Source organism: Macrosteles quadrilineatus, unplaced genomic scaffold (genome assembly GCF_028750875.1).
Source record: "Macrosteles quadrilineatus isolate MER2022 unplaced genomic scaffold, UCM_ALF_1.0 Scaffold_2__2_contigs__length_208266976, whole genome shotgun sequence".
Lineage (NCBI taxonomy): Eukaryota > Metazoa > Arthropoda > Insecta > Hemiptera > Cicadellidae > Macrosteles > Macrosteles quadrilineatus.
In genome coordinates this window covers 109,872,374-109,883,864 of record NW_026542595.1, presented here as the reverse complement: position 1 = coordinate 109,883,864, position 11,491 = coordinate 109,872,374, and the positions used below count along the sequence as shown (strand labels likewise).

The window sequence follows — 11,491 nt, the reverse complement described above, 5'->3', positions numbered from 1 at the left end:
CTAGGGTTGAAATGCCAGAGGGTGGAGCTGGGATCCCGGAGCTTGAAAAATTTCAGGGGTTTTTAAGGGACTACAAAATTGTTGTGTACAACTATGACAGGAAAGGACGTGATGTGTACTTTGAGAGAAATGTAGAAAATGCAAAATTCACACTTAATTTACTTTTTTATAATGGACACTACAATGTGATTAATAAGTTTGACTGCTGCTTTTGTTTGTACATATTTTTGTGAAGCTTGTCATGTACCCTATGATCACAAAGGAGCCCACCGCTGCTCAAACATTTGTCCGCAGTGTCAGACCATCTCACCACCTTGTGTAGGGGAGAGTGGTGGTGTTTTGTGCCCTAAATGTAACATGACTTATAAAAATCAGAGATGTTTTATTGCGCATCAAGCTGACAGATGTAAAAATGTAAAGAAATGTCTTGAATGTGGGAAATTGGTTTGGATTAGAGAACGGTCCAAGCCTCATAAATGTGGCGAAGTATATTGTAAACCTTGTAGTTCATTTGAAGACCCTAACCACAAATGCTACATGAAACCTGACACGAGAAATCCTAAATCTAAAGATTTTCTGTTTATTTTCTTTGACTTGGAAACCCGCCAAGATGAGTCTCTGCCCTCAGATCCCGAGTCTAAATTGCATCAAGTAAACTTGTGTGTGTTACAACAGTTTTGCTATCAGTGTATTGAGGTAAAATTTTGTATGGCTTGTAAAAATCGTACGCGAGTGTTTAGTTTTGAACCAGTCACTCAGTTCATGGACTATGTGATGCAAGTCCGTAAACATTTCAAAGATGTTTGTGTCATTGCACACAATGGGCAGGGCTTTGATTTCCAATTTTTGCTCAAGTATGTGCTGGAGGATACAAAGTTCACTCCGAAACTTGTGATGCGGGGAACTAAGGTCATTTTGATGGAGATTGACAATGTGAGGTTTGTTGATTCACTTAGTTATTTCCCTATGCCTCTAGCTTCGCTGCCCAAAGCCTTTGATTTGCCCCCGGAAAAGAAGAAAGGCTATTTCCCCCACCTTTTCAACACCCTAGACAACCAAAATTATGTGGGCCCTATGCCGGCAAAGGAGTTTTACTGTCCAGAATCTATGTTTGAAAAATCACAAAAAGATTTTGAAAATTGGTACAATGATCAGGTTGCAAACCACGTTACATTTGACTTTAAAAAAGAAATCCTCGAGTATTGTATGTCTGATGTTGATATCTTGGCCCAAGCTTGCTTAAAGTTCCGTTCAATTTTCCTGGAAGAGTGTAATGTTGATCCGTTTCTCGAGGCTGTGACCATTGCCAGTGCTTGTAACTTGGCTTTTCGCAGGAACTTTTTGAAGAAAAATACTATTGGCATCGTTCCTAAAAATGGCTATAGGCTTACAGACGCTCAATCGGCCATTGCGTTACAGTGGCTATCATGGGAAGAGGAGAAACGTGGAGTTAGAATAGAACACGCTGGTCGTGGAAAAGAAGTTAAGATCAATGGAATGAAAGTTGATGGGTATGACGGTCAAAATATTTATGAATTTCAAGGCTGCTATTGGCACGGATGCCCTAAATGCTTTCCCTATGACCGTGAACTTGCTTTGAAAGAGGACCCCTCTGACTCACTTCACTTGCGATATGAACGGACCAAATCAAAAATAGCAAAGTTGGGTAATAACGTTGGACAAATGTGGGAATGTGAGTTTAGACAGTTAAAAAAGACAGAAAACCTAAAACATCTAGACAAGTTGCCGATCCTCAACAATTTACCCCTGAATCCGAGGCAAGCATTTTTCGGTGGTAGAACCGGGAACGCCAAAACTTACCACAAGTGTGTGGAGGGAGAAACCATTGAGTACGTTGATATATGCTCACTTTACCCTTGGGTATGTAAATATGGCAAGTACCCTGTAGGCCATCCAACGATCTATGTAGGTGACAGGGAATGTAGAGAGAGAGGTCTCAATGTTGAGGGTCTATTAAAGTGCAAAGTACTACCACCACGTGATCTTTACCATCCTGTGCTCCCTGCCAAAATGAATGACAAATTAATGTTTGTTTTGTGCGCGACTTGTGGAGACGGTCAGATTCAAAGTGATTGCGACCACGAATGTGGTGACAGAGCACTAATTGGGACATGGACCATGGACGAGATTCGAAAAGCTGTAGAAAAGGGTTATGTTGTACTCGACATGTATGAACTGTGGGAGTATAAGGTAGCTACCTATGAAAACGGTGGGTTGTTTACTGACTTTATAAATAAATTTCTAAAAATGAAACAGGAAGCGTCTGGGTTCCCTAGCTGGTGTGAAACAGAGGAGGATAAGGATCAGTACATTAAGGATTATTTTAAAAAAGAGGGTGTCCAACTGGAAAAAGACAAAATTATCAAGAATGGTGGTTTGAGGTCATTGTCTAAACTGATGTTGAACTCTTTTTGGGGGAAATTTGGACAGCGGGAAAACCAGACTAAAGCTACAATTGTCAGGGACCCAAAAACACTTTTCAAAATGTTAACTAGCCCTGAAATAGATGTAAATAAAGTACAGATTGTCAATGAAGAGGTTCTTGTTGTTAGTTGGGAGTATATTGATGAGGTTGGGGAGCCATTGCAAAATGTAAATGTTGTGGTGACAGCTTACACCACTGCCCAAGCGAGATTGAAGCTCTATGAGCATCTAGATGCCCTGGGCGGTCAGGTATTGTATTACGATACTGATTCTGTACTATATGTATATAAGGGTGGATTGTACAGAGTTCCTACGGGAGATTATCTAGGGGAAATGACCGATGAGTTGGCCGAGTATGGACCAGGTTCATACATAGTAGAGTTTGTATCCGGAGGGCCTAAAACCTATGCATATCTTGTGTGGTCGACTAACAAACAAAAATTGATTCCCGTATGTAAAGTAAAAGGGCTCACATTAAACATGAAAACTTCTAAAAAAATTGGATTTGACAGTTTGAAAGAGATGGTTCTTGGTGATGCTGCACAAACAATGGACATTGAGGAAAATAGAATCAGACGAACAAAGGATAGGAATATAGTTACAATCAGTGAAGTCAAACAGTTTAAAATTACGGGACCAAAGAGGAAACATAGTAGCAATTATGATACACTTCCATATGGGTTTAAAATTCAAAAAACTCACCAAAATCTCAACTCCTGAATCATCACTATCACTCAAGTACTCCCAGTCCCCAACATCCACCTCGTTCCAGTCATTCCACCCTCCTTGCTACCAATTAAACCCAAATACCGAATCTGTGTCTTCGTCTTCTTTTTCTTCGCTTAAATTTAAAAATTAACAAATCCTACACCATAAATAATTTTGAATGAAATCATTTACAACCAACACTAGAGAGATCATGTTGGACACTGAACACATGTTGCACATGCTGCACATGTGTAGCGCTCCCCTCTCCACTATCGCTACATACCTTAATGGCGGCATACGCAGTTTTTCTTGGCGGTAACGGTGGTGGCCTTAGATCCAGGGGTTGAAGTTCTTCGTATATTGGCTCCACCGGCTCGCGTTTGATGGAAAACACCCAGCCGAAACATGATGCGAAGCACATGGTGACTGAGATCCAACTGGAGTGGGGCTATTTTTAAATCTGTTTGTACATTGAGGCGCTCAAATCTGGAGGGACTTGGGCTACTCCTTGTGCATGTGTGAATGCTATTGGTCACTGGCGCGGCCGACTAAAAAGCCCGTAAACCATGAGTGAATGTTGGTCACTGGCACGGCTGACTAAAAAGCCTGTAAACCATGTGTGAAGGGGTAAGTGTCATTCCACTTGGAACCTTTACACCACCATGTTGTCCCTACTCGAGTTTTCAGCTAGAACGATTACTGATAATCTGTTTCTTTTAAATACTGTAAAGCAAGCAGCAATCCCACCTATGATTAAAGATTAAATATCCAATTACCACCATGAAAACTGCGGCAATGTCTACTACCATATTTGTTTTTTCGACAATGAAGAGTTTTGTAAGGATTTTGGAGAGGCAGCGAATATTTCTTTCCGACGGTTTGGAACGATTGTATGTGTACCAAAATTTAAAACTCCAAGAGATAGATGCACCGTCTGTGCAGCACGTCTATACAAATGGACCAGATTGAGATGTTCCTGTTTACAATCCATGATCCCATCCTTGAGAAGGTGGTAAGAGACGTTTTGGGGGAACGGAGACGGCAACTAGTTTGTTTTTGGAGGCCGTCACGAGCTGTGGTGGTGGAGGGGCCGCAGCTTTTCTGGGGGCAAATAAAAAGATAGTCTATTCTATTTGGAACATGCTAACCATCATGTTGTCCCTGTCCGAGCTTCCAATTAGAAAGATTTACACAACCGTCATCCTTTTACTTTATGTAAAAGAAAGTGTTGATCTTCCATCAACGCTATGGCAGGACATTTTGAACTATCATCAAGAAAACTGTGGTTATGTAACCCTAAAATACTACGAGTCTTTTCGGGGCTCTAGTAGGTTATGTATTGACTGTGGAAGAATGGTTGATCTTCCTTCTCACTTAAGGCGAAGAGACATATAAGGCGATACATGAATCCAAAGTTTAAGGTCCCAAAAGAAACATGCCGCATTTGCATGGCTCCTTTATTTATCTTCCATAAAGTCACTTGTAAATATTGTAAAATCTAAATGTAAAAAAAAAGAATAATAAACGGAGATGGCAACTAGTTTGTTTTTGGAGGCCATCACGAGCTGTGGCGGTGGAGGGGCCGCAGCATTTCTAAAAACTTAATAAGTTATCAATACACTGTTAAGTTGTATCATTTTAACAATGGATGTCAGACGTGCTATAGCTGAAGAGCTACACAAACCTGCTAGAAAGAATTACACTAGACGGAAAGTGACTCTTAAAGGGTTGAATGATTTGTACCAGGCCGATCTCGTAGAGATGCAGCCTTATGCAAAGTTAAATAAAGGTAATCGGTATATAATGACTATGATTAACTGTTTTTCAAAATTCGGTTTTGCAGTCCCGTTAAAAGATAAGACAGGTCCAGCAGTTGCCAAGGCACTTGAACCTATATTGATCAAACATAAGATGAAACACTTTCAAACCGATCAGGGAACCGAATGGTTTAATAAACATATTGGTGCTCTCATGAAAAAGTATAGAATTAACCATTATTAAACGTTTTCCGATTTAAAAGCTAGTATTGTGGAGAGATTTAACAGAACTTTGAAACAGTGGATGTGGAAAGAGTTTACCGCAAAGGGTACATATGAATGGTTATCATTACTTCCTGATATTCTCAAGCGATATAATAACTCGGTACATAGAACAATTGGTATGAAACCAAAAGATGTGAAACAAAAGAATGTAAAGGAAATATTAAAAAGGATAAACAAGAAGGGAAAAAGGGTGGCACCAAAATATAAACTGGGAGATAGTGTTAGGATAAGCAAGTATAAAAGAGTTTTCACTAAAGGCTATCTGCCAAACTGGACAAACGAGGTTTTCACCATTTACGCAATCAAACCGACAAAACCACCTACATATGTACTCAAAGACCATAATGGTGAAATACTAAAGGGAGGGTTTTATGAACAAGAGCTAAATAAATCAAAGACCGGAAATGTATATTTAGTTGAAAGAGTGTTACAACGGAAAGGAGATAAAATCAAAGTCAGATGGCTTGGCTTTGACAAGAAAAGTGACACGTGGCTTAGTAAAAGCGACATTCTTATTTAGAACATACATCCGGTGACGGCTACATGTAGATCAAGCAGCTGCATCCGGTCGTATTTATAAACGATAGGGTGAGTGTGCTACAATCAGTTGAACACGATGGGTGTGGCGCAGCAGAGCCCCCCTTTGACGTTAAGAAACTATGACAAGTATTTTGGCGAGGGTCTGGCATCTAAAAATAAACACGGCCATCTGTTACTAGACTTAATTCGCTGCTCCTTTCAGTCCCCAGCAACTCGGGTAAAACTAATATTGTGTTTAATTTATTATTCGATTCAAATGGTCTTCTTTTTAAAAATATCTACATTTTTAAAAATCCCTTAATCAGTCTAAATACCAGTTTTTACCGTTGGCTCTGCCTAAGGAAATGGGCCATTTTGCATATGGTGACAACAACTTGGTAGTTCATCCAAGTAAGACTAAACAGCATAAAAAATGATATTTGATGATATATACTGTGAGAAACACGACAAATAATAAATAAATTATATAAATAAATTGGCTCAAAATTATTTTCAAACCATCTTATAGTACTGTATTACAAATTTAAATGATAAAATGCAAAGAACCGCTCGCTGGGATTCAAAAAAGGGTTAATTGAAAGGCTTCACCAAGTAAATAACCCATTACATTAGTCAAAGGAAAAAAAAAGTTGGAGGTGGCAAATCTGTTATGGAGTGGCCATCACCGTAGGCTGCGGTGGTTGGGGCAGCCTACCCCAGAGGTTAGGACTCTTGGTGAAGCTCTGGGTTAACAAAAAGAACGCGCCGGGACCCTACGGCCTAGCCTAACAGCTTACCGTGGTGTGGAAACTGGGTCACTTGTCTAAACTCCAAAGAACAGGTAGAATCTCTCCACAAACGAAACATTTGAGTTTGTCAAAGTCCAGATCACGGATATTTGTAACAAACCAGCCGCATGCTTCATCAGCACCATCAATAAAAAATGAATTACACACTCTAGATCAAATAAATTTATCGAATATCGGTTAGTACCAGAATTATACTAAACACTGTCCGTACTCCATAGTCCACACAGCCACTCTAATTGACAGGCATCTTGTGGAAGCCAAGGATGAGGCTAGTAATTCACGCGTGAGCTTGAACCAGGCAACACAGCCTCCACCAATTTACACTACATTGAGCCCTGTACAAAGATCTCAAGAACCTCAATTATCAACATCTTTAGGGTTGCCAAGAGCTCTCCCGCAATGAATGCGATCTCGTCCGGAACCATCAACTTCAACAGGAAGAACTAGGGTAAGGTGATCGGGTTTGGGGAAAATACATATAGGTATACATTTAGACATACAATAATACTTACCTATGTTTCCAGAAGCGACAGTCTGCTGCTCGGTGTGTATCGTGCCAAGTTGAAGCCGACCGCCAACAAATTCGAGAGTTTAGGCTGGCCGACATTTTACAGAGATGGAGCTGCAATCTACCGGAAGGTTACGAGCTAGCTGATATCTTGACAGTAGTACAGACTGTCAAAGTTGAATTGCAGGACACACTATGGCTAACTAACCACTTTATGGAGGATATTAATGTCCTAGAAATGATCCGTACAGCACCTGCATTTTGGGAAGACATCCGAGACTCTTTGGAAGCAATACTAGTATCCACTGGGGAGCGAATAAACAGAACCAGAGTTACGACAAAGATGCCAGTTCTAATGAAGAATTTTCCTCTGCAGGAACATCTTTTCCTAGCCTTTTGTGTAAATAATTTAAAAAGAATGCAAAGTGTTGTAATTAAACCTTCATTGTATGTTACAGATCCTTACCATGATGACGAGTTAACCAGAGAGAGGTTCTTTGCGTTGTATCATTTAAATTTCCAGGTACTTCCACAGTGTGGACTATGGAGTACGGACAGTGTTTAGTAAAATTATGGTACTAACCAATATTCGATAAATTTATTTGATGTAGAGTGAGTAATTCATTTTTTATTGATGGTGCTGATGAAGCATGCGGCTGGTTTGTTACAAATATCCGTGATCTGGACTTTGACAAACTCAAATGTTTCGTTTGTGGAGAGATTCTACCTGTTCTTTGGAGTTTAGACAAGTGACCCAGTTTCCACACCACGGTAAGCTGTTAGGCTAGGCCGTAGGGTCCCGGCGCGTTCTTTTTGTTAACCCAGAGCTTCACCAAGAGTCCTAACCTCTGGGGTAGGCTGCCCCAACCACCGCAGCCTACGGTGATGGCCACTCCATAACAGATTTGCCACCTCCAACTTTTTTTTCCTTTGACTAATGTAATGGGTTATTTACTTGGTGAAGCCTTTCAATTAACCCTTTTTTGAATCCCAGCGAGCGGTTCTTTGCATTTTATCATTTAAATTTGTAATACAGTACTATAAGGTGGTTTGAAAATAATTTTGAGCCAATTTATTTATATAATTTATTTATTATTTGTCGTGTTTCTCACAGTATATATCATCAAATATCATTTTTTATGCTGTTTAGTCTTACTTGGATGAACTACCAAGTTGTTGTCACCATATGCAAAATGGCCCATTTCCTTAGGCAGAGCCAACGGTAAAAACTGGTATTTAGACTGATTAAGGGATTTTTAAAAATGTAGATATTTTTAAAAAGAAGACCATTTGAATCGAATAATAAATTAAACACAATATTAGTTTTACCCGAGTTGCTGGGGACTGAAAGGAGCAGCGAATTAAGTCTAGTAACAGATGGCCGTGTTTATTTTTAGATGCCAGACCCTCGCCAAAATACTTGTCATAGTTTCTTAACGTCAAAGGGGGGCTCTGCTGCGCCACACCCATCGTGTTCAACTGATTGTAGCACACTCACCCTATCGTTTATAAATACGACCGGATGCAGCTGCTTGATCTACATGTAGCCGTCACCGGATGTATGTTCTAAATAAGAATGTCGCTTTTACTAAGCCACGTGTCACTTTTCTTGTCAAAGCCAAGCCATCTGACTTTGATTTTATCTCCTTTCCGTTGTAACACTCTTTCAACTAAATATACATTTCCGGTCTTTGATTTATTTAGCTCTTGTTCATAAAACCCTCCCTTTAGTATTTCACCATTATGGTCTTTGAGTACATATGTAGGTGGTTTTGTCGGTTTGATTGCGTAAATGGTGAAAACCTCGTTTGTCCAGTTTGGCAGATAGCCTTTAGTGAAAACTCTTTTATACTTGCTTATCCTAACACTATCTCCCAGTTTATATTTTGGTGCCACCCTTTTTCCCTTCTTGTTTATCCTTTTTAATATTTCCTTTACATTCTTTTGTTTCACATCTTTTGGTTTCATACCAATTGTTCTATGTACCGAGTTATTATATCGCTTGAGAATATCAGGAAGTAATGATAACCATTCATATGTACCCTTTGCGGTAAACTCTTTCCACATCCACTGTTTCAAAGTTCTGTTAAATCTCTCCACAATACTAGCTTTTAAATCGGAAAACGTTTAATAATGGTTAATTCTATACTTTTTCATGAGAGCACCAATATGTTTATTAAACCATTCGGTTCCCTGATCGGTTTGAAAGTGTTTCATCTTATGTTTGATCAATATAGGTTCAAGTGCCTTGGCAACTGCTGGACCTGTCTTATCTTTTAACGGGACTGCAAAACCGAATTTTGAAAAACAGTTAATCATAGTCATTATATACCGATTACCTTTATTTAACTTTGCATAAGGCTGCATCTCTACGAGATCGGCCTGGTACAAATCATTCAACCCTTTAAGAGTCACTTTCCGTCTAGTGTAATTCTTTCTAGCAGGTTTGTGTAGCTCTTCAGCTATAGCACGTCTGACATCCATTGTTAAAATGATACAACTTAACAGTGTATTGATAACTTATTAAGTTTTTAGAAATGCTGCGGCCCCTCCACCGCCACAGCTCGTGATGGCCTCCAAAAACAAACTAGTTGCCATCTCCGTTTATTATTCTTTTTTTTTTCCTTGAAAAATTTCAGGGGTTTTTAAGGGACTACAAAATTGTTGTGTACAACTATGACAGGAAAGGACGTGATGTGTACTTTGAGAGAAATGTAGAAAATGCAAAATTCACACTTAATTTACTTTTTTATAATGGACACTACAATGTGATTAATAAGTTTGACTGCTGCTTTTGTTTGTACATATTTTTGTGAAGCTTGTCATGTACCCTATGATCACAAAGGAGCCCACCGCTGCTCAAACATTTGTCCGCAGTGTCAGACCATCTCACCACCTTGTGTAGGGGAGAGTGGTGGTGTTTTGTGCCCTAAATGTAACATGACTTATAAAAATCAGAGATGTTTTATTGCGCATCAAGCTGACAGATGTAAAAATGTAAAGAAATGTCTTGAATGTGGGAAATTGGTTTGGATTAGAGAACGGTCCAAGCCTCATAAATGTGGCGAAGTATATTGTAAACCTTGTAGTTCATTTGAAGACCCTAACCACAAATGCTACATGAAACCTGACACGAGAAATCCTAAATCTAAAGATTTTCTGTTTATTTTCTTTGACTTGGAAACCCGCCAAGATGAGTCTCTGCCCTCAGATCCCGAGTCTAAATTGCATCAAGTAAACTTGTGTGTGTTACAACAGTTTTGCTATCAGTGTATTGAGGTAAAATTTTGTATGGCTTGTAAAAATCGTACGCGAGTGTTTAGTTTTGAACCAGTCACTCAGTTCATGGACTATGTGATGCAAGTCCGTAAACATTTCAAAGATGTTTGTGTCATTGCACACAATGGGCAGGGCTTTGATTTCCAATTTTTGCTCAAGTATGTGCTGGAGGATACAAAGTTCACTCCGAAACTTGTGATGCGGGGAACTAAGGTCATTTTGATGGAGATTGACAATGTGAGGTTTGTTGATTCACTTAGTTATTTCCCTATGCCTCTAGCTTCGCTGCCCAAAGCCTTTGATTTGCCCCCGGAAAAGAAGAAAGGCTATTTCCCCCACCTTTTCAACACCCTAGACAACCAAAATTATGTGGGCCCTATGCCGGCAAAGGAGTTTTACTGTCCAGAATCTATGTTTGAAAAATCACAAAAAGATTTTGAAAATTGGTACAATGATCAGGTTGCAAACCACGTTACATTTGACTTTAAAAAAGAAATCCTCGAGTATTGTATGTCTGATGTTGATATCTTGGCCCAAGCTTGCTTAAAGTTCCGTTCAATTTTCCTGGAAGAGTGTAATGTTGATCCGTTTCTCGAGGCTGTGACCATTGCCAGTGCTTGTAACTTGGCTTTTCGCAGGAACTTTTTGAAGAAAAATACTATTGGCATCGTTCCTAAAAATGGCTATAGGCTTACAGACGCTCAATCGGCCATTGCGTTACAGTGGCTATCATGGGAAGAGGAGAAACGTGGAGTTAGAATAGAACACGCTGGTCGTGGAAAAGAAGTTAAGATCAATGGAATGAAAGTTGATGGGTATGACGGTCAAAATATTTATGAATTTCAAGGCTGCTATTGGCACGGATGCCCTAAATGCTTTCCCTATGACCGTGAACTTGCTTTGAAAGAGGACCCCTCTGACTCACTTCACTTGCGATATGAACGGACCAAATCAAAAATAGCAAAGTTGGGTAATAACGTTGGACAAATGTGGGAATGTGAGTTTAGACAGTTAAAAAAGACAGAAAACCTAAAACATCTAGACAAGTTGCCGATCCTCAACAATTTACCCCTGAATCCGAGGCAAGCATTTTTCGGTGGTAGAACCGGGAACGCCAAAACTTACCACAAGTGTGTGGAGGGAGAAACCATTGAGTACGTTGATATATGCTCACTTTACCC

The 11,491-nt window shown here is 39.6% G+C and overlaps 1 protein-coding gene across 1 annotated transcript; it reads left to right on the top strand.

Moving 5' to 3' along the window:
* The first annotated feature begins 537 nt into the window (after positions 1-537).
* On the top strand, positions 538-3,165 carry LOC128984774 (uncharacterized). The gene has a single exon (XM_054404142.1). The coding sequence runs from the start codon at positions 538-540 to the stop codon at positions 3,163-3,165; it is 2,628 nt and encodes an 875-aa protein (XP_054260117.1).
* The last annotated feature ends 8,326 nt before the right edge of the window (positions 3,166-11,491 follow it).

Coding starts and splice junctions, on each gene's coding strand:
- LOC128984774 (XM_054404142.1), top strand. CDS start 538: ATGAAACCTGACACGAGAAATCCTAAATCTAAAGATTTTCTGTTTATT.